The sequence below is a fragment of the Scyliorhinus torazame genome, chromosome 13 (assembly GCF_047496885.1).
Source record: "Scyliorhinus torazame isolate Kashiwa2021f chromosome 13, sScyTor2.1, whole genome shotgun sequence".
Taxonomy (NCBI): domain Eukaryota; kingdom Metazoa; phylum Chordata; class Chondrichthyes; order Carcharhiniformes; family Scyliorhinidae; genus Scyliorhinus; species Scyliorhinus torazame.
Window position 1 is genome coordinate 213199367 of NC_092719.1, and position 24323 is coordinate 213223689.

The 24323-nt window shown below is 54.6% G+C and overlaps 1 protein-coding gene across 2 annotated transcripts in view; it reads right to left on the reverse strand.

Annotated features, from left to right (window-relative positions):
- The window catches only part of LOC140388602 (plexin-A1-like), a 626216-nt gene that overhangs the window by 252166 nt on the left and 349727 nt on the right, over positions 1 to 24323 (reverse strand). For both annotated transcript variants that reach the window (XM_072473037.1, XM_072473038.1), the window contains exon 9: positions 9100 to 9214. In XM_072473037.1, coding sequence (XP_072329138.1) covers positions 9100 to 9214 — 115 coding nt within the window. The remainder of the gene's footprint in view (positions 1 to 9099; positions 9215 to 24323) is intronic.

Here is a 24323-nt window from a genome sequence, read left to right on the forward strand (position 1 = left end):
TTGAAAGATTCCCAACGCTCCGAGTGAGGAAATTTCTCATCTGAGACCAAAATGGCCGACCCCTTGTACCGGTAGACTATGAACCTAGGCTCCTGGCCCAGAGGGTAACAGCCCCTCAGCGCCTCCCCTGCCGAGCCCTTCACAAAATGTTGTACTTCTCGGTCTTATTCTTCTCAACGTCAGAGAATTCCCATTCTCCTCAGCGAGAAATCCCCTCAAGCCAGGAATCAATCCGATGAACCTGCATTGCGTTCCCTGCAAGGCCGGTATGGCCTTGCTCGGATAAGGAAAGCAGAACCGTGCACAGTACACCAGGTGTGGGCTTATCAAAATGCCAACCTCCTTTTACCAAAGGCTAACGTACCATTTGCCTTGATTGTGGGCGAGAGCTGTTCCCGGCTCTTGGCCAAGTTTTCTGGAATTTCTATTTCTTCCCCGCCCCCGCCCCCCCCCAATCATCTTTTGATTGAAACGAGTGACTTCAGCATAAAGCACAGTTGCTTGGTAGGGGGCACAGAGCGGGGGTGGGGAGGGAAATCTGCAGTTTGCGTACAAGACCAACAACCGGAATTGGAGAAGCCCGGTGGGGTCATTTTAGAATCAATGGAGCCAGCAGCCGTTATGGTGACATTTAGTAGCAGGCCCGCAGGAGCTCCACTCCATCAGTATTAACCCAAAGGGCCGAGGGGAGCGTACACATCAGACTGATGTTCCAACAATAGCATGCCCACTCAAGGCCTGTAACTGAAGCTCTCGGAGGTAATTGCAGAGCCAGAGGCCTCTGTGAGGCCGCTACAGACATCTGCAAACCAGCTGGGGCAAATATTTGTTTCTTTTTTACACACATACACACACACAAAACACACATACACACAACACACACATACACACACATACACACACACAAAACACACATACACACACACAAAACACACATACACACACACAAAACACAACACACATACACACACAAAACACAACACACATACACACACAAAACACACACAAAACACACACACAAAACACACATACACACACACAAAACACACATACACACACACAAAACACACATACACACACACAAAACACAACACACATACACACACAACACACACACAAAACACACACACACACACACAAAACACACATACACACACACAAAACACAACACACATACACACACAAAACACACATACACACACACAAAACACAACACACATACAACACACACAAAACACCCACACTGAACACACATACACACACACAAAACACACATACACACACACAAAACACAAGACACGCACACCACATAAACACACACAAACACACCACACATACACAGACACAAAACACAACACACACATACACACACACACAAAACACAACACACACAAAACACAACACACACATACACACACACAAAACACAAGACACGCACACCACACAAACACACCACACATACACAGACACAAAACACAACACACACAGAACACACATACATAGACACATAAGCACAACACACAGACAACACATATACACAACACACACACACAAACACACACACATTAGCTACACCTTCTGGACTGCGGTGGTGCAGGAGGTGCTCACCATCACCTCCTCAAGGACAATTAGGGATGGGTAATGGGTAATTAGCCAGCGAAACCGCGTCCCAAGAACAAGTAAAACAAGGGGCAAGGTAATCCTCCTCTTGTTTAGATCTGGTTAGATTCGGCCGCTGCCTTGACTAAAGAACATCCGAAGATCCCCGGCTCGGAAGACAAACACTAATTGCATTAGAAGCAGTTCAGAGATGGTTCACTGGACTGAGACCTGGGATGAGGGCCTTACCTTCTGGGGAAAGGTTGGACAGACTGGGCCTGTTTCCAATGGAAGATTGAGAGATGATCCCAGTGAAACATAGAAGATCCTTAATGGGAATGACGATGTGAATGCTGAAAGGATGCTTCTCCTTGAGTGAGACGGCAGAGCCGGGGGCACAGTTTTAAAATAAGGAGTCCCCCATTTCCGATGGAAATGGGGAGAATGTTTTTCTCTGAGAGGAGGTTGAGTCTGTGGAAGCCGCTTCTCCAGGGAGCGGTGGAGGGCGGGTCGTTGAATATTTTGGAGGCGGAGGTAGGTGGACTCTCGTCTAACACGGGAGGCAAACATTATCGATGGTAGGCAGGATAGTGGCATCGAGGCCACAATCTGATCAGGCATGATCTTAATGAATGGTGGAGCTGACTGGAGGGGCTGAATGGCCTGGACCAGCTCCTAACTAATATGTTTGTAACACCAAACTGCACTGGTTGAGCAACGTAACGCGACCTGGGTTTGCAAAGGTTTGATGTAGGACGGGTTTGGACAGGTTTAGCCCAGTGGCCATGGCCTCACACTGCGTATGGAGGCCAAATCAGAAAATAGAAAAATGCATTGGGGAGGCAGTCTTCCGAGCCGGGGATCTTCGGATGTTCTTTAGTCAAGGCAGCGGGCGAATCTAACCAGATCTAAACAAGAGGAGGATTACCTTGCCCCTTGTTTTACTTGTTCTTGGGACGCGGTTTCGCTGGCTAATTACCCATTACCCATCCCTAATTGTCCTTGAGGAGGTGGTGGTGAGCACCTCCTGCACCACCGCAGTCCAGAAGGTGTAGCTAGACCCACGGGAGTGCAATGGGGGGAGCAATGCAGCTAGGGGGGAACCTAGCTGGGGCGGGGGGTGACGGGGGGGGGGGGGGGGGGGGGGGGGGGGTGAGGGGGGGGGGATGTATCGGGTTGCTGCTGGAATGTCCAAGGGGGAGCTGGAGTTGGTAGAGGAGGTCGCCTTGTGGATAGCACAATTGCTTCACAGCTCCAGGGTCCCAGGTTCGATTCTGGCTTGGGTCACTGTCTGTGCGGAGTCTGCACATCCTCCCCGTGTCTGCGTGGGTTTCCTCCGGGTGCTCCAGTTTCCTCCCACAGTCCAAAGATGTGTGGGTTAGGTGGATTGGCCATGCTAAATTGCCCTTAGTGTCCAAAATTGCCCTTAGTGTTGGGTGGGGTTACCGGGTTATGGGGATAGGATGGCGGTGTTGACCTTGGGTAGGGTGCTCTTTCCAAGGGCCGGTGCAGACTCAATGGGCTGAATGGCCTCCTTCTGCACTGTAAATTCTATGATGACCTCTATGAGGTCGGGACGGGGGTCTGCCGCTGTGGGGAACGGGCCAGGCGGGGGGGCGCGGGCACGTGGCTGGCCGAGGAAGGGCTATGGCTAGTCGGCGGGGGAGAGGGGTGAGTAGCCCCCTGATCCGGCTGATAACCTGGAATGTAAGGGGACTGAATGGGCCGGTCAAGCGGGCCCGGGTGTTCGCGCCCCTGAAGGGGCTAAAGGCGGATGTGGCCATGCTTCAGGAGACGCACCTGAGGGTGGCGGATCAGGTAAGGTTGAGAAAGGGGTGGGTAGGGCAGGTGTTTCATTCGGGTTTGGATGCAAAAAATCGGGGGGGGGTGGCGATCTTGGTGGGGAAGAGAGTGTCATTCGAGGCGTCGAGCATTGTGGCAGACAATGGCGGTAGGTATGTGATGGTAAGTGGCAGGCTGCGGGGGAGCGGGTGGTGTTAAGTCAATGTATATGCCCCGAATTGGGACGATGCGGGGCGTATGCTGGGCCGGATTCCGGACCTGGAGACGGGGGCCTGATAATGGGGCGGGGGGGGGGGGGGATTTCAACACGGTGCTGGATCTGACATTGGATCGCTCCAGGTCTAGGACGGGCAGGAGGCCGGCGGCGGCCAAGGTGCTGAAGGGGTTCATGGACCAGATGGGAGGGGTGGATCCATGGAGGTTTGCGAGGCCGGGGGCCAGGGAATTTTCATTCTTCTCCCATGTTCACAAGGCCTACTCCCGAATTGACTTTTTTGTCATGAGCAGGGCGCTGATTCCGAGGGTGGAGGATACGGAGTACTCGGCGATAGCCATTTCTGATCATGCTCTGGGTGGACCTCGAGTTGGGGGAGGAGAGGGACCAGTGCCCGCTGTGGCGCCTAGAGATGGGGGTGCTGGCGGACGAGGAGGTGAGCGGGCGGGTCCGGAAGTGTATAGAGGGGTACCTGGAGGCTAATGACAATGGGGAGGTGCAAGTAGGGGTGGTCTGGGAGGCGCTGGTCAGAGGAGAGCTGATCTCCATTAGGGCACACAAGGAGAGGGAGGAGAGGAGAGAGAGGGAGAGGTTGGTGGGGGAGATGGTGAGGGTGGATAGGGGGTACGCAGAGGCCCCGGAGAAGGGATTGCTTAGGGAGCGGCGTAGCCTCCAGGTTGAGTTCGATTTGTTGACCACCAGGAAGGCGGAGGCGCAGTGGAGGAAGGCGCAGGGGGCGGTATATGAATACGGAAAAAAGGCGAGCCGTATGCTGGCGCACCAGCTTCGGAAGCGAGAGGCAGCTAGGGTGATCGGGGGAGTTAGGGATGGAGGAGGGAACACGGTGCGAAGTGTGGTGGGTATCAATGCGGTCTTCAGGGACTTCTACGAGGAACTGTACCGGTCTGAGCCCCCTCTGGAGGAGGGAGGGATCGGTAGCCTCCTGGACTGGCTGAGGTTTCCGAGGGTGGAGGAGGAGCAGCTGGCGGGGTTGGGGGCGCCGGTTGGGTTGGAGGAGTTGGTCAAAGGGATAGGGAACATGCAGGTGGGGAAGGCACCCTGGCCGGATGGGTTCCCGGTTGAATTTTACAAGAAGTATGCAGGCCTGCTGGGCCCGCTGTTGGTAAGGACCTTCAATGAGGCAGGGGAAGGGGGGGCTTTGCCCCCGACGATGTCTAGAGCGCTGATTTCCCTGATCCTGAAGCGGGACAGGGCCCCGACAGTGTGGGTTATATAGGCCAATCTCACTCTTTTTTTTTTCTTTTTTCCCTTTTTCTCCCCACCGGGTCCGCCACATATAGCAGCAAGTCGAGCCAATCTCACTCTTAAATGTAGACGCAAAGTTGCTGGCAAAGACTTTGGCCATGAGGATCGAGGACTGTGTGCCGCAGGTCATACACGAGGATCAGACGGGGTTCGTGAAAGGGAGGCAGTTGAATACCAATGTACGAAATGAAATGAAATTCGCTCATTGTCACAAGTAGGCTTCAAATGAAGTTACTGTGAAAAGCCCCTAGTCGCCACATTCTGGTGCCTGTTCGGGGAGGCTGGTACGGGAATTGAACCGTGCTGCTGGCCTGCCTTGGTCTGTTTTCAAAGCCAGCGATTTAGCCCAGTGTGCTAAACCAGCCCCTGGTAAACGAGAGATGAGGACGCCATTTAAAAATCGCGTCCTGATGTCCAAGGTCCCCAAAGCGACCCCTGACCCCCGCCCCCCCAGCCCAAACACGCTATGGGAGGGCCCCACTCGCCCCCCCCCCCCCCCCCCACCCCACCCCCCCCACATCCGCGCAGGGCAACCCCTGCCCGATCATGCACACAGAAAATGCCAGCTTGGCACCTTGGCAGTGACCATGTCAGCTGGCAGCATCACCTGGCCACCCTTACAGCGCCAGGCTGCCACCCAGGAGGCACTGCCAGGGTGCCCAGGTAGCACCCGCAGTGCCTGGGCACCACTCTGCCCAAAGGGCATGCAGCTGGGGGCCTCCGATCCCCTGGGAGACCCCCACGAGCGCCGTTCCGTCTGGTATGGGGACCGGTGCTGAATGACGCTCGCCCGAGATCTCCGAGGCCACGAATGAGTTCAAATATTTTTCTTTAAATCGTGAATTTTTTCCCCATGTTTTGATTTTAAAAAATTTCCCTCCTGGATATTTGCTCACAGCAGCTGTTCATAGAATTTACAGCGCAGAAGGAGGCCATTCGGCCCATCGAGTCTGCACTAGCTCTTGGAAAGAGCACCCTACCCAAGGTCAACACCTCCACCCTATCCCCATAACCCAGTAACCCCACCCAACACTAAGGGCAATTTTGGACACTAAGGGCAATTTAACATGGCCAATCCACCTAACCTGCACATCTTTGGACTGTGGGAGGAAACCGGAGCACCCGGAGGAAACCCACGCACACACAGGGAGGATGTGCAGACTCCGCACAGACAGTGACCCAAGCCGGAATTGAACCTGGGACCCTGGAGCTGTGAACCAATTGTGCTATCCACAATGCTACCGTGCTGCCATGTTCTGGGAGCGAATCTCCAACACCCACGCAGATTGGTCATGGTGCACCTGACCGTGGGTGACAGGGAGCACCCATCTCAGCAAGTACTTCATCCCTGGCATCAACACAACCAGGTCCCTCGCTCTTCAATTTAAATGCCAGGCAATTAATCTTTTTCAGCACAATTACAGCCATTTCAAATGCGTGAAAGCCAAGTTCCAATCCTCCAGTTTGATGGGAACACACATTGTTGCCGGAGACGTCATCCCACTGCGCGTTTTTTTTCCTCAGGTCGCGAGTTCCTACTTTTCCTGAGGCGATGTTCCAGTCGCCTGCCAAATACGGGTTTAGATAATGAAATTAAGCAGGCGGGTTAACGACGTCTGCAGTTTAATTGGTTGAGAAGAATTCAGCTAAAGATACAGAGAGAGGAAAGGTGAAGCTATCGCGCCAGCGAGAGAATTTCACAACCTGCCCGGGGGTGGGGGGGGAGGAGGGGGCGAGGTAATTGGAAATTAAATCATTAATTGGCCATAAGCACTGGTTAAATGCGGTATTGATTAACATACAGCACACTGCCCCCCCCCACCCCCAATTTGCTTCTGCATAACGCCAGCCCACCCCCAGCTATTTGGTACTGTCCATTTGTGCGAAATTACCTTTGCTTGTGAATTTGAACGACTCCAACAGCTCTGATTAGAGTGAGAGTTTATAGGTAATTAGCCGTATCCATATAAAACCAGGGAGGAGGGGTAGTGTCTCATTAACGTGGGCTGATTATTTATAGAGCTGCTTTTTAATAACATTGGTAGATTGGGAATTAAATTCACTCGCTCCTCGCCATGGGCTGTCACCAACTTTGAACGTCCTCCCGGATGCTTTATCACATGACCTCTTCAGGCAACCCTCCCAAATAACTTTCACCCCTCATCCAGCTGCAATTTAAAAAAAAATAATGGATAAACAATATTCAAGGAACATTTGAAGCAACATTTCCTTCAGTGCCCCAATAACTTCACTCGAATGTTCATATCCAGGATTTGTCCAGAGTCCATCAGACCAAGGGTCCTTTCCCAGATATTCCAGGGCAATCTCACGAGGGCTGGCAACCACCCTCTCTCCCAAAGCAAACCCTTTCTCGGACACGACTACTGGGATGCACCCAGGTGATTTTGCTGGCCAACACCTGGTTATGTATTATCAACCAGGCAGGGTGAACAGCCCTCCCATGGCACGGATTCTAAACCAGCAAAACAGCGGCCACTTTTCCACGAAAGCAGCTCGGGTTTGAAAGAGGGAGGGAGTGAGAGAGCCAGCAACGCTCCGCATGAGAATTAAGCTCAAAGCCTGTCGCCACGCCCCTAGGTCGAGCTAAGAGGCTGATTGCAGAACAGGCAGGAACAAGTGCTGGACGGCAAGCATTAAAAACCATGAGTGGCCTGGCTCAGGACTTAAGGTTCCGGCCCACTACTGTTCCCAATTTCCACACACGACTTTGAAAATTCCATGCTCAGAGGTGAGGTTTGCATCTGGCACCATGCCGGAGGAAAAATTGGTACGGAAAAGGCTACCATTCAGCCCCTCGAGCCTTCTCTGTTATACACTTAAATAATGGCAGATGCGTTTCTGAACTCCATCTGCCCATCCTGGTTCCATACCCCTTGATACCTTTGCTGAATCGAAATCGACGGTTCTCAGTTTTGACATTTCCAATTGACCCTCAGTCTCGACGGCCTTTTGGAGGGAGTGTGTCCTGGATTTCCAGTCACCCTCGCCTGACGAAGTGCTCCCTGACACCACCCCGACACACCTCTGCTCTAATTCAAGGTTGACCCCCTCCTGCACCAGAGCGACAGTGGTATTGGAAGGGACGGCTCAGAAATTGCAGAATGAGTTGGACAAGGGGGAAGACAATGGCATCTGGGCTCTACGTCGGAACAAAGAGGTGTTCCACTTTGGCCCAGGCAGATTCTGTTCGCCAACATCCAACACAGACCGACGACGCAAGCCTGGGAATCATGGGCAGGCGCAAGAACCCTCGCTAATTATCACCCTGGCTGAACTGGGCACACTAAAGGAACACTTATGGGCAGCACGGCAGCACAGTGGTTAGCACTGTTATTTCACAGCTCCAGGGTCCCAGGTTTGATTCAGTCACTGTCTGTGCGGAGTCTGCACGTTCTCCCCGTGTCTGCGTGGGTTTCCTCCGGGTGCTCCGATTTCCTCCCACAAGTCCCGAAAGACGCGCTGTTAGGTGAATTGGACATTCTGAATTCTCCCTCAGTGTACCCGAACAGGCGCCGGAATGTGGCGACTAGGGGATTTTCACAAGAACCTCTTTGCAGTGTTAATGTAAGCCTACTTGTGACAATAAAGATTATTATTATTATTATTTAAAAAGTCGCCCGCATCATCCCTGCAGTTGCTTCGCTGTGACCAAACAGAAACCGGAACATTCTAACCTTTAACGTGACACCCTTGGGTGAAGAGGACATTAACCTTCGGGACACCAGGCGGAAGGCTCCGTGTCTGAAAGCCCGAGGGATTCCAGGCGTGAGAATTCCGAAGACGAGAGGGTGGGGGGGGGCGCACTTGACAAATGACAAGCCTGGATTGCTGCTCCGACCCTCAGGATTATCGCTTCTCCCGGTGGTTGCTGGATTATCATAAAGAGTTGACCTCGAACAGAAAGCCCACTGATTAAACAGGGCCGTCAGCCAGCTGGGCACAGCAAGCGTCAAAGACAAATGTGTTGGGGGTCGAATTGCAATCGCTTCTATCCTGTGAATTGTGACAAGGAGTCTGCTTTATGGTGTTCTCATTAATTGAAGAGACATCAATAAATGTGCCATGTCTGGGGATCGCTTTCCGTCGATGTGTTGATGTCGAGGTGGGGGAGGGAGGGGGAGGGATTCTGCAGTGCAAGGGCTCTCGGACGTAATACCGACAACAATCTAATTCAGTGTCCCATCCTGGGAGCTTACCTCTGACATGTTGACTCGTCCCTCCTGGAAAGAGCAATCCACGACGTTCTGGGTGCAAATGTGTCGGTATTTGCACCAGTGACAGGGGAAGGAACCATCCACACATGAGAGGCAGCTGAGGGAGAGGAGAGAGAGAGATAGAGGATCAGTAAAACGAGACACATCTGTGGAAAAAGCCAGGCGAGAAATCACGCTCACCGTCCACCCAATTCAGGTCCAAATTGAATTTCCCGGAATCGACAGCACAGAAACAGGCCATTCAGTCCGACCAATGTTCACCCCTACACAAACCTTGCAGCCCTCTTTACCCAATGCCCCTTGAACGCAACGATATGATCCCTCCATCATTCTCACTGATCAATCCCGCAACCCGTCCATTAAACACAGATGTGGAGGCTTTAGAGAGGGTGCAGAAGAGATTTACCAGGATGTTGCCTGGTATGGAGGACATTAGCTATGAGGAGCGGTTGAATAAACTCGGTTTGTTCTCACTGGAACGACGGAGGTTGAGGGGCGACCTGATAGAGGTATACAAAATTATGAGGGGCATAGACAGAGTGGATAGTCAGAGACTTTTTCCCAGGGTAGAGGGGTCAATTACTAGGGGGCATAGGTTTAAGGTGCGAGGGGCAAGGTTTAGAGGAGATGTACGAGGCAAATTTTTTACACAGAGGGTAGTGGGTGCCCGGAACCTTAAGGTTCCGAAAGCTCACAGCCCAGGAAATGGCCACAGGTTCACCGCTCGATCCGCAGGAATTTACTTCCCACAAGCTGCTCGACTCCCCAGCAGATCCCAAATCCCTTCAATGTCCTGCCTTTTTGAACAACTCGTTATCTCGGTCCTTCGTCTACAGCTTGTGGTGGAAGATTCCACACCCTTCCCACCACCTGCTGATAACATTTGAGCCTCAGTTCTTTTCGCATTTCCTTGAGTTTTTGCCCTCTTGTTGCCACCTCGCCAACCACTGGCAACCTGTCTATTTTATTGTTGAAATTGTTACGGTCCCAGCTGATGTTACGACTGGACAAGTCAGATCCCAGGGTGGAACCCGGCTTGATAGATCCTAACTTTTGTTTTTTATTTAGATACGCGGAGGGCAGCTACTGAACAGCGTCACAGGAGTCCATTAGTAAAGTTTTAACAAAATAATAAAATATTTATTGAAGAAAAGATGAGCTATAATACACAAATCCTTCACCCCAACTATAGAATCGCTGCAGTGCAGAAGGAGGCCATTTCGCCCAACAAGTCCACACCGACCCTCTGACAAAGCACCCCACCCACCCAGAGTCACAACACCCGCCCAATCCCCATAACCCCACCTAACCTTTTGGACACAAAGGGACAATTTAGCACGGCCAATCCACCTAACCTGCATGTCTTTGGACTGTGTGAGGAAAGCGGAGCACCCGGAGGAAACCCACGCAGACACGGGGAGAACTTGCAAACTCCACACAAGGTTGTAATCAAACCCGGGTCCTGGGCACTGTGAGGCAGCAGTGCTAACCACTGCATCACTGTGCCACGATATAGATTCGAAAGGATAACACAAGGTACAAAATCGATCTTATACTCAGTAAGTGCACAGTCCATGAAAAGCAATAGACAACCTGTGGTCAGATACACCACACTCTTGTGACGAAAATAAACAAGGCATTCAAGGCCTTCTATGAGGAGCTGTACAGATCCCAGCCCCCAGCGGGGGAAGAGGGGATGAGACGATTCCTAGACCAACTGAGATGCCCGAGGGTGGAGGAGCAAGAGGTGGCTGGTTTGGGGGCACCAATTGGGTTGGAGGAGCTGAGCAAGGGTTTGGGGAGCATGCAGGCGGGGAAGGCCCCGGGATCGGACGGGTTCCCGGTGGAGTTCTACAGGAAGTACGTAGACCTGTTGGCCCCGCTACTAGTGAGGGCCTTTAATGAGGCAAGAGAGGAGGGGACCCTGCCCCCGACAATGTCGGAAGCGACAATTTCTTTGATCCTAAAGCGGGACAAGGATACTGCAATGTGGATCGTATAGGCCGATCTCGCTCCTCAATGTGGATGCTAAGTTGCTGGCAAAAGTGCTAGCCACAAGGATCGAGGACTGTGTCCCGGAGGTGATCCACGAGGACCAGACGGGATTCGTAAAGGGCAGGCAATTAAACACCAATGTGCGGCGGCTCTTAAACGTGATAATGATGCCACCGGAGGAGGGAGAGGCGGAGATAGTGGCAGCTATGGATGCGGAGAAGGCCTTTGACCGAGTAGAGTGGGAGTACCTCTGGGAGGTGCTGTGTAGGTTTGGGTTCGGGGGAAGGTTTATCAGTTGGGTTAAGCTCCTTTACAGAGCCCCGGTGGCGAGTGTAGTGACGAACTGGCGGAGGTCGGAGTACTTTCGGCTGTACCGAGGGACAAGGCAGGGGTGCCCCCTGTCCCCCTGTTGTTTGCATCGGCGATCAAACCCTTGGCCATGTCATTGAGGGAGTTTAGGAAATGGAGGGGGGTGGTCCGAGGAGGAGAAGAGCATCGGGTGTCGCTTTATGCGGATGACCTGTTGCTGTATGTGGTGGATCCAATGGAGGGGATGGTGGAGGTCATGCAGACTCTAAGGGAGTTTGGGGAGTTTTCGGGCTATAAGCTCAATGTAGGGAAGAGTGAGCACTTTGTACTACAGGCGGGGGACCAAGAAAGAGGGATCGGGGACCTACCGCTGAGGAGGGCGGAGGGGAGCTTTCGGTACCTGGGGATCCAGATAGCCAGGAGTTGGGGGGCCCTACATAAACTGAATCTGACGAGGTTGGTGGAGCAAATGGAGGATGGATGAGCAAGAGATAACATGAAGGATTGGGGAAAGTGGCACGTGCGGGAGAGAGCCAGTGTACAAAGCTATGTATCATATTGTTTTACCATGTATATATCTTGCTCTGTGCGATTTCTTGTTATTTTGTTACGAGGGGGGGGTTATTGTTTGTAAGGGTGAAATATTGTGTTAAAAAACTTTAATAAATATATATATTTTTTTAAAAGATACACCACACTCTGAAACCAAGTGACAGATGGCACCCAAAACAGCTTCTTTGGGTTTCTCATCAATTCTCCCTCGATGCTTGTCACACTCTGAATCAACTGGTCTCACTGGAACTCTGGGCGGGGTTCTCCGACCCCCCGGCTGGGTCGGAGAATCGGCGGGAGGCGGCGTGAATCCCGCCCCGCCGCTCCGACGCTGGCTGCCGAATTCTCTGGCGCCGGTTTTTGGGCGGGGCGGGGATCACATCGCGCCAGTCGGGAGCCGTTGGCAGCGCCCCCCCCCCCCCCCAGCAATTTTCCGGGCCCCGATGGGCCGAGCGGCCGCGCGTTCCTGGCCAGTCCCGCCGGCGTGAAATGGACATGGTCCATCCTGGCGGGATCTGGCTTGTCGGCCGTCTAGCAGGGTCCTCGGGGGGGGGGGGGGAGGGGGGCGCAGGGGTTCCGGCCCCGGGTGGGGCTCCCACGGTGGTGCGACCCGCGATCGGGGCCCGCTGATCTGCGGGCGCGCCTGTGCCGTGGGGGCACTCTTTCCCTCTGCGCCGGTCTCTGTAAGGCTCCGCGATGGCCGGCGCTGAGAAGAACCCCCCTTGCGCATGCGCCAACTCGCACCGGCTGGCGGCGGCATAGCCCTCCGGAGTGCGGAGGATTCCGGTATGGGCCGCCCCGCCAATTCCGGGAGAATCCCGGCCTCTGTCTTCCACACAAGAGTTTCCAATCTCTGCTCTTGAAGAACATGCTTGGTACTTGCTCCCAAATAAAGCTTTCTCTTGCATTTCTTCACCAAGGGTCTACCTCCGGGGTTTCAAACTCTCCTTCCGGTATGACTCTCCCCTGGACCGCCAGATGGTTTCAAGCTTTGCCTTCCAAGCAATTTCTCAGATACCCAGCCATACCAACAGAACAGCACTGCTTCACAGGCCCAGTGAAGAGGTCTGTGGCTACCCACAAGCCTGGACTATCCCAGGTCTGCACTTTGTCATCATGTCTTTTAACTTGGAGCCTCTGCTCATCACTCTTTTAAAAAATATAAATTTAGAGTACCCAATTATTTTTTTTCCAATTCAGGGGCAATTTAGCGTGGCCAATCCACCCAACCTGCACATCTTTGGGTTGTGGGGGTGAAACCCACGCAGACACGGGGAGAATGTGCAAACTCCACACGGACAGTGACCCAGAGCCGCAGTCCCAGTGCTAACCACTGCGCGACATGCCGCCTCCTGCTCATCACTCTGAACTTTACTTCACAGGGGACCTCTTCCAAATTCCTGCTCTTTCTCTTTGATTTCTTGGAGTTTCCTTCTGTCCCTCTCCCTGGTTTAGGGACATTACTGTTCTTTAGTTTGGAGCCTGCTCTTTGCAGTCTCCTTTGTGCCCTGAACCTTAAACTTTTCATAGGAGGTGTTAAGTCAAAACCCCTTCTGCCTGCACAAGTAAAATGATTCACGGTGCTATTTCCACAAAGAGACTCCTTCCTGGAGTCCACGGGCAACATTTATACCGCAGCCAATTTCCCTAAAACAGACCTGCGCCTGATCATGTTTCTGTTTATGGGAGCTTGCTGTGCGCAAATACTGGGCGGGATTCTCCACAATTGGCGCGATGTCCGCCGACCGGCGCCAAAAACAGTGTGAATGAGTCCGGCATCACGCCGCCCCAAAGGTGCGGAATTCTCCGCATCTTGAGGGGCCGAACCCTCACCGTGAGGGGCTAGGCCCGCGCCGGACTGATTTCCGCCCCGCCAGCTGGCGGGAAAGGCCTTTGGTGCCCCACCAGCTGGCGCGGAAATTACTTTGCCGTGCGGCGCATGCGCGGGTGCGTCAGCGGCCGCTCACGGCATCCCCGCGCATGCGCAGTGGAGGGGAACTCTTCTGCCTCCGCCATAGTGGAGACCATGGCGAAGGCGGAAGAAAAAGAGTGCCCCCACGGCACAGGCCCGCCCGCGGATCCGTGGGCCCCGATCGCGGGCCAGGCCACCGTGGGGGCACCCCCCGGGGCCAGATCGCCCCGCACCCCCCCCAGGACCCCGGAGCCCGCCTGCGCCGCCTTGTCCCACCGTTTGAAAGGTGGTTCAATCCACACCGGCTGGCGTGGGTTGAAAGCGGCGGGACTTCGGCCCATCGCGGACCGGAGAATCGCCGGGGGATTTCCGCCGACCGGCGCGGCGCGATTCCCGCCCCTGCCGAACCTCCGGTGGCGGAGAATTCGGGACACGGCGGGGGCGGGATTCACGCCGGCCCCCGGCGATTCTCCGACCCGGTTGGGGGGGGTCGGAAAATCGCGCCCACTAATTCCAATGTTACAGCAGTGACGGCGCTTCAGAAATACATCAAAGGCTGCAAATCGCTTTGGGACATCCCAAGGTCGCCAAGGGCGCTTTCTAAGTTCCGTCCACCTACTTTCAGGCGATGAAGCTGGAGAGAGAGGCACCAGGGGGAGTCCCAGCACACTGGTGCAGAATCAGACTCCAGAGGCCAGACACACAGGAGTCTCCCCAGGATTCATTTCAGCCTGTCCACCAAGTACTGTCAGGATTCTGCCTGCTAACTTCACATTCACCGGAGTGATGGCATCAATCAAATGAAAGCCACTTGACAGGAGGCATTAAGCCTCCTGTAGGTGCATTAAGGGAGCGCCATTTCATCACCAGTCAGTGCGGATTCGAACCTTCTGACAGTACTGAGAGGGGTGGGCAGTTTATTAAGAGGAAGCTAAAACTTGACAGTCGCTTTCTGGCTGCCATCAGTGTTCTGTCAGTTTGTTTTCATTTGTCATTTTGTGCTTCTTGTTCAATCTACACCCTGAGAAAGGTTATTATTCTCTTGACGCCAAATCCAAACAGGCTCGCTCCTTCCTCATGTCTCCCTTCCTTCCTGGCTGCTTATCCAACAGGTGGCTCTGGACGATCTGTGTTGCCTGCCCCCATCATTGGAACTAATCTGAAAAGGTGCCAATCGCTCAGCTCACTGTCGAGGCCGCATTCAAGTGTGGAGAGCACTGGACCAGAGTTGGAAGGTCATGAGTTCATGTCCCACTCCAGAGACTCGAACACACACCCTGTGGCAGTGCTCCCAATGAGGGAGTGCCGCACTGTCAGAGGGTCAGTACTGAGGGTGTGCCGCACTGTCAGATGGTCAGTACTGAGGGAGTGCCGCATTGTCAGACAGTCAGTACTGAGGGAGTGCTGCACTGTCAGAGGGTCAGTACTGAGGGAGTGCCGCACTGTCAGAGGGTCAGTACTGAGGGAGTGCTGCACTGTCAGACAGTCAGTACTGAGGGAGTCCTGCACTGTCAGAGGGTGAGTACTGAGGGAGTGCTGCTCTGTCAGAGGGTCAGTGCTGAGGGAGTGCCGCACTGTCAGAGGGTCAGTACTGAGGGAGTGCCGCACTGTCAGAGGGTCAGTACTGAGGGAGTGCTGCACTGTCAGACAGTCAGTACTGAGGGAGTGCTGCACTGTCAGAGGGTCAGTACTGAGGGAGTGCTGCACTGTCAGACAGTCAGTACTGAGGGAGTGCTGCACTGTCAGAGGGTCAGTACTGAGGGAGTGCTGCACTGTCAGAGGGTGAGTACTGAGGGAGTGCTGCACTGTCAGAGGGTCAGTACTGAGGGAGTGCCGCACTGTCAGAGGGTGAGTACTGAGGGAGTGCTGCACTGTCAGAGGGTCAGTACTGAGGGAGTGCTGCACTGTCAGAAGGTCAGTACTGAGGGAGTGCCGCACTGTCAGAGGATGAGTACTGAGGGAGTGCCGCACTGTCAGAGGGTCAGTACTGAGGGAGCGCCGCACTGTCAGAGGGTCAGTACTGAGGGAGTGCCGCACTGTCAGAGGGTCAGTACTGAGGGAGTGCTGCTCTGCCAGAGGGTCAGTACTGAGGGAGAGCTGCACTGTCAGAGGGTCAGTACTGAGGGAGAGCTGCACTGTCAGAGGGTCAGTACTGAGGGAGTGCCGCACTGTCAGAGGATCAGTACTGAGGGAGTGCTGCACTGTCCAAGGTGTCACTTTTCAAATGTAATATTAAACCAAGGCCCTCGTGCTTTGTGGCAGTTACAGGGGTAGTCGGATGTCCTCTTCATGAAGGAGCAGAGGTGCTACCTCAGTAACCTGGCCATCATTCCTAAGTTTGAAGGTTTTTCAAAATCGAAGGACAGAAAAGGCCAACTCCTGTCTTCAGTTGACATGTAAACCTTCAAACTGGGATCTACTGTTGTGCTTCACCCAGTCTAAGTGTAGCAATCCCAGCACCATCCAGTGAAATCAGCGTGTAAGCTTCCTGGTCCTTATGGCTCCCTAACATCCGATAGTGTACGTCCGAGTCTTCAGCTATGTTGGAACCAGTTGGGATGCCACAAGCCCACAGAGATGGTACCAGTGGGACAGGGAGTTTCCCACGCTCCCCCACCACTCCTCCCCCCAATCATTTTGAGGTTGCCCATCATAGCTTTGGAGGACCACCTCCCTTTCACTCCAGAGAACCTCCACCACCAGCCTTGGAATATAGATTCAGCCTCTGCAGACCCTGGTTCACCCTATGGGCCAGGCATGCAGAGAGTGTCCCATTCCCGGCTCGCAGGTACCCTTCCTGGAAAATTCGCCAAATCTCAAGTGCAATTAGTTTCCTTAGAACATGCCTCTTTGGCCAAATCCTTGGTCACATTATTATCTTCTGTGGTATGACAATCCTCCATCAAATTGGCTAAAGACGCTATGTAAATGCAACTTTTTGTTGCTGACCACCCTAATACCCAGGCATCGCAGCCGAGGACCCACCCAAATATTGCTCAGCATCCATCCTTACACACCCTCGAACGTCACACACTGCTCCACACCCTCGCACATCGCACACTGCACCACACCCTCGCACATCGCACACTGCTCCACACCCTCGCACATCGCACACTGCACCACACCCTCGCACATCGCACACTGCTCCACACCCTCGCACATCGCACACTGCTCCACACCCTCGCACATCGCACACTGCTCCACACCCTCGCACATCGCACACTGCTCCACACCCTCGCACATCACACACTGCTCCACTCCCTCGCAAATCGCACACTGCTCCACACCCTCGCACATCGCACACTGCTCCACACCCTCGCACATCGCACACTGCTCCACACCCTCGCACATCGCACACTGCACCACACCCTCGCACATCGCATACTGCTCCACACCCTCGCACATCGCACACTGCTCCACACCCTCGCACATCGCACACTGCTCCACACCCTCGCACATCGCACACTGCTCCACACCCTCGCACATCGCACACTGCTCCACACCCTCGAACGTCACACACTGCTCCACACCCTCGCACATCGCACACTGCTCCACACCCTCGCACATCGCACACTGCTCCACACCCTCGCACACTGCTCCACACCCTCGAACGTCACACACTGCTCCACACCCTCGCACATCGCACACTGCTCCACACCCTCGCACATCGCACACTGCTCCACACCCTCGCACATCGCACACTGCTCCACACCCTCGCACATCGCACACTGCTCCACACCCTCGCACATCGCACACTGCTCCACACCCTCGCACATCGCACACTGCTCCACACCCTCGCACACTGCTCCACACCCTCGCACATCGCACACTGCTCCACTCCCTCGCACATCGCACACTGCTCCACTCCCTCGCACATCGCACACTGCTCCACACCCTCGAACGTCACACACTGCTCCACACCCTCGCACATCGCACACTGCTCCACACCCTCGCACATCGCACACTGCTCCACACCTTCGCACATCACACACTGCTCCACACCCTCGCACATCGCACACTGCTCCACACCCTCGCACACTGCTCCACACCCTCGCACATCGCACACTGCTCCACACCCTCGCACATCGCACACTGCTCCACACCCTCGAACGTCACACACTGCTCCACACCCTCGCACATCGCACACTGCTCCACACCCTCGCACATCGCACACTGCTCCACACCCTCGCACATCGCACACTGCTCCACACCCTCGCACACTGCTCCACACCCTCGCACATCGCACACTGCTCCACACCCTCGCACATCGCACACTGCTCCACACCCTCGCACATCGCACACTGCTCCACTCCCTCGCACATCGCACACTGCTCCACACCCTCGCACACTGCTCCACACCCTCGAACGTCACACACTGCTCCACACCCTCGAATATCGCACACTGCTCCACACCCTCGCACATCGCACACTGCTCCACACCCTCGCACATCGCACACTGCTCCACACCCTCGCACATCGCACACTGCTCCACACCCTCGCACATCGCACACTGCTCCACACCCTCGCACATCGCACACTGCACCACACCCTCGCACATCGCACACTGCTCCACACCCTCGCACATCGCACACTGCTCCACACCCTCGCACATCGCACACTGCACCACACCCTCGCACATCGCATACTGCTCCACACCCTCGCACATCGCACACTGCTCCACACCCTCGCACATCGCACACTGCTCCACACCCTCGCACATCGCACACTGCACCACACCCTCGCACATCGCATACTGCTCCACACCCTCGCACATCGCACACTGCACCACACCCTCGCACATCGCACACTGCTCCACACCCTCGCACATCGCACACTGCTCCACACCCTCGCACATCGCACACTGCACCACACCCTCGCACATCGCATACTGCTCCACACCCTCGCGCATCGCACACTGCTCCACACCCTCGCACATCGCACACTGCTCCACACCCTCGCACATCGCACACTGCTCCACACCCTCGCACATCGCACACTGCACCACACCCTCGCACATCGCATACTGCTCCACACCCTCGCGCATCGCACACTGCTCCACACCCTCGCACATCGCACACTGCTCCACACCCTCGCACATCGCACACTGCTCCACTCCCTCGCACATCGCACACTGCTCCACACCCTCGAACGTCACACACTGCTCCACACCCTCGCACATCGCACACTGCTCCACACCCTCGCACATCGCACACTGCTCCACACCCTCGCACATCGCACACTGCTCCACTCCCTCGCACATCGCACACTGCTCCACACCCTCGAATGTCACACACTGCTCCACACCCTCGCACATCGCACACTGCTCCACTCCCTCGCACATCGCACACTGCTCCACACCCTCGCACATCGCACACTGCTCCACACCCTCGCACACTGCTCCACACCCTCGAACGTCACACACTGCTCCACACCCTCGCACATCGCACTCTGCTCCACTCCCTCGCACATCGCACACTGCTCCACACCCTCGCACACTGCTCCACACCCTCGCACATCGCACACTGCTCCACACCCTCGCACATCGCACACTGCTCCACACCCTCGCACATCGCACACTGCTCCACACCCTCGCACATCGCACACTGCTCCACACCCTCGAACGTCACACACTGCTCCACACCCTCGCACATCGCACACTGCTCCACACCCTCGCACACTGCTCCACACCCTCGCACATCGCACACTGCTCCACACCCTCGCACATCGCACACTGCTCCACACCCTCGCACATCGCACACTGCTCCACACCCTCGCACATCGCACACTGCTCCACACCCTCGCACATCGCACACTGCTCCACACCCTCGCACATCGCACACTGCTCCACACCCTCGCACATCGCACACTGCTCCACACCCTCGCACATCGCACACTGCTCCACACCCTCGCACATCGCACACTGCTCCACACCCTCGCATAGCACACACTGCTCCACACCCTCGCACATCGCACACTGCTCCACAGCCTCGCACATAACACACTGCTCCACACCCTCGCACACTGCTCCACTCCCTCGCACATCGCACACTGCTCCACACCCTCGCACATCACACACTGCTCCACACCCTCGCACATCGCACACTGCTCCACACCCTCGCACACTGCTCCACACCCTCGCACATCACACACTGCTCCACACCCTCGCACACTGCTCCACACCCTCGCACATCGCACACTGCTCCACTCCCTCGCACATCGCACACTGCTCCACACCCTCGCACATCGCACACTGCTCCACTCCCTCGCACATCGCACACTGCTCCACACCCTCGCACATCGCACACTGCTCCACACCCTCGCACATCGCACACTGCTCCACACCCTCGCACGGTGCTCCACACCCTCGCTCATCACACACTGCTCCACACCCTCGCACACTGCTCCACACCCTCGCACATCGCACACTGCTCCACTCCCTCGCACATCGCACACTGCTCCACACCCTCGCACATCGCACACTGCTCCACTTTCTCGCACATCGCACACTGCTCCACTCCCTCGCACATCGCACACTGCTCCACAGCCTCGCACATCGCACACTGCTCCACACCCTCGCACATCGCACACTGCTCCACACCCTCGCACACTGCTCCACACCCTCGAACGTCACACACTGCTCCACACCCTCGCACATCGCACACTGCTCCACACCCTCGCACACTGCTCCACACACTCGCGCATCGCACACTGCTCCACACCCTCGCACATCGCACACTGCTCCACACCTTCGCACATCACACACTGCTCCACACCCTCGCACATCGCACACTGCTCCACACCTTCGCACATCACACACTGCTCCACACCCTCGCACATCGCACTCTGCTCCAGTGTAAGAGAGAGCTCCCAATGGCATCCGGGTACACTGCAAAACCTCAGCTTGCGTCCCAGAGAACTCCGAATCCTCAATCCCCTCGCAGCGATTGGCTTGCACTCAACTCGCAAAGCAGAGTAACGAGCGTCGGCTCGGACAGCTGCTGATCAGCGACTCCAGAGCCAACGCCCACTTGTTAATGAGGGGCGACTTTCTGCCAAGAGTGTTCTCTCACTGGCAACCCTTGCAGAGACAGAGAGAGAGAGACAGCCTCACCAGCCAACCTAAACTGACATCATGGGTTTGGCATCTGTGCAAAATCCCCATTAGCTAATTTGACTATAATTGCAAAGGGAGCAAACTGCCAAAAAATAAATTCTGTTGACATTGCTGGCGTAGTGTCCATCCAGAGTGAATGGATGCAGGCAAAACCTTGAGCCAATCCTCTCAGTCCTTCACCCGCACTGGGTGCCAATGTCAAATCAAGGGACTGACTTTGCCAAAAGACAACCACACTCAAGGAGGCGGGCACAGATCATTGTTTGCCAAAGTGTGAGTGAGCGAACAGCCCTCAATCTCCTTTTGAGATCTTTACAATGTCCACCTGCGCTTTGTTGACGCAGCCTCGTCTTTGGGTGCCAATAGCATGACTTTTTGGGAGGTTAAGACCAAGTGCGCAGTTTCAAGCAGTCACGTGGGGACTAGGGTTGCCAACTCTTCAGGATTGGCCTGGAGTCTGTGCAAATTAAATATTGATCTCCAAGACACTGCTCCAAGCAAAAGCAAAAAGACTGCATTTGTATGGAGTTTTTCACAGTATTCAGACATTTCAAGGCATCTCAAAGCAAATGAAATACTTTTGAAGTGTAGTCACTGTCAAAACGCGGGCTACGCGGTATCTATTTTGAGCATAGCAAATTGATAATGACTAAATTACCTTTCCTTTCTGATGTTGATTGAGGGATAAATATTGTCCAGTTCACGAGGGATCACACCCTCCCCCTCCCGGTCTTTTGCATTTGATTTGATTTATTGTCACCGAAGTACAGTGAAAAGTATTTTTCTGCGGCCGAGGGAACGTACACAGTACGTACATAGTAGTAGACACAAGAATAATCAACAGAGAACATTGACAAACGGTACATCGACAAACAGTGATTGGTTACAGTGCGGAACAAGGGGCCAAACAAAGCAAATACATGAGCAAGAGCAGCATAGGGCGTCGTGAATAGTGTTCTTACAGGGAACAGATCAGTTTGAGGGGGAGTCATTGAGGAGTCTAGTAGCTGTGGGGAAGAATCTGTTCCTATGTCTGGATATGCGGGTCTTCAGACTTCTAGGACGTCATTCTCCGCCGGCGGGAGTCTCCGTTTTGCCGGCGCCCGGGGGTTTCCCGACGGCGTGGGGCTGCCCCACAATGGGAAACCCCATTGACCGGCCGGTGTTACAGAGACTCCCGCCGGCCGGTCAGGGCAGAAATGTGGCAGGGCAGGTAGGAGAATTTCGCCCCTGTATCTTCCACGTGAGCAGGGAGATGAGGCCTCAAGTTAACATCTCATCTGAAAGACGGCACCCCAAACATAACAGCACACTCCCAGTGCTGCACTAGAGTCTTTTTCTTTGCTCACGTCCTGGAGTGGGACTTGAACCATGAACGTCATGAATCAGAAGTGAGGGTGCTACCAACTGACAGTGCAATATCCATGGGGGAAAAATAATAAGGTTTTTTTTGATAAATTTAGAGTACCCGATTCTTTTTAAAAATCCAATTAAAGGGGCAACTTATCGTGGCCAATTCACCCACCCTGCACATCTTTGGGCAGCACGGTAGCATTATGGTTAGCACAATTGCTTCGCAGCTCCAGGGTCCCAGGTTCGATTCCCAGCTTGGGTCACTGTCTGTGTGGAGTCTGCACATTCTCCCCGTGTGTGCGTGGGTTTCCTCTGGGTGCTCCGGTTTCCTTCCACAGTCCAAAGATGTGCAGGTTAGGTGAATTGGCCATGCTAAATTGCCCTTAGTGTCCAAAATTGCCCTTAGTGTTGGGTGAGGTTACTGGGTTATGGGGTTATGGGGATAGGGTGGAGGTGTGGACCTTGGGTAGGGTGCGCTATCCAAGAGCCGGTGCAGACTCGATGGGCCGAATGGCCTCCTTCTGCACTGTAAACTCCATGAATTCTATGAAAAAAAAATTCTATGGAGACCAATGCAGACACAGGGAGAATGTGCAAACTCCACACGGACAGTGATCCGTGGCCGGGATCGAGCCAGGGTCCTCAGCGCCATGAGGCAGCAGTGCTAACCACTGCACCGCCGTGCCGCCCGATGAATGTAAAAGTTATTTCTTAAATCTATAAGATGGGAGATAAGTCAGGCAAGGACGACAGAGCGTAGGGCCAGGGCGCGTCCAATCAGCGGGTGGAGGGGGGATGGGGGGCATTCCTGTTCCCGTTAGCTGGTCATTGCAAAGTGAATGGGTGCGTGGCATCAGGGTCAAGCCTGGCTGTGATATCTGCTGCAGTGGAATTGTCCTCCAACACCAATCGTCTGGACACGCGTACAGAAGGGTGGGCCAGAAAGTGGGAAAACAACAACTTGCATTTGCGTAGCAACATTAACATGGCAGAAAGTCCCAAACCACTTTCACAGGAGTGACTTTCAAGAGGGTTTTATGTGATTATAGAATTTACAGTGCAAACGAAAGCCATTCGGCCCATCGAGTCTGCACCGACCCTTGGAAAGAGCACCCTACCCAAGCCCACACATCCACCCCATGCCCACACCCCCACCCTATCTCCGTAAGCCCTCCTAACCTTTTTTGAACACTAAAGGCAATTTAGCGCGGCCAATCCATCTAACCTGCACATCTTTGGACTGTGGGAGCAAACCGGAGCCCCCGGAGGAATCCCACGCACACACGGGGAGAACGTGCAGACTCCGCACAGACAGTGACCCAAGCTGGGAATCGAACCTGGGACCCTGGAGCTGTAAAACAACAGTGCTATCCACTGTGCTACCATGTTGCTGTTGTGGGGCTGCGAGAGGTTACAGAGGTAGGTAGGGGCTCGGCCACGGAGGGATCTGGACAAAAGGACGAGGATTTCAAAATGCCGGCGTTGCAGGTAGGAGGCCAGTGAAGGTTAGCGCGCACGAAAGGGCAGCCCGGCGGCGCAGTGGTTAGCACTGCTGCCTCAAGGCGCCGAGGTCCCAGGTTCGATCCCGGCTCTGGGTCACTGTCCGTGTGGAGTTTGCACATCCTCCCCGTGTCTGCGTGGGTTTCACCCCCACAACCCAAAGACGTGCAGGGTAGGCGGATTGGCCGCGCTAAATTGCCCCTTCATTGGAAAAAAATAATTGGGTACTCTAAACGTATTTTTTAAAAGCGTAGCGAGCACGAGGCGCAAGTCAGCGCCTTCAGCAGAGGAGTGGGGAGGAAAGGGGGGGGGGGGGGAAACGAAAGGTGTTGGCGGGGTGAGGGTGGGGGTGAAATATAAAGCCGCACATCGCCACAAGTTGCTTGGCAACCAGGGTACAGAGCAGATAAAAAAGATGCACCAGTGATCATTAAAAGCTACAATCGGGGAAAGTTATCCAGGGGAGCTGTT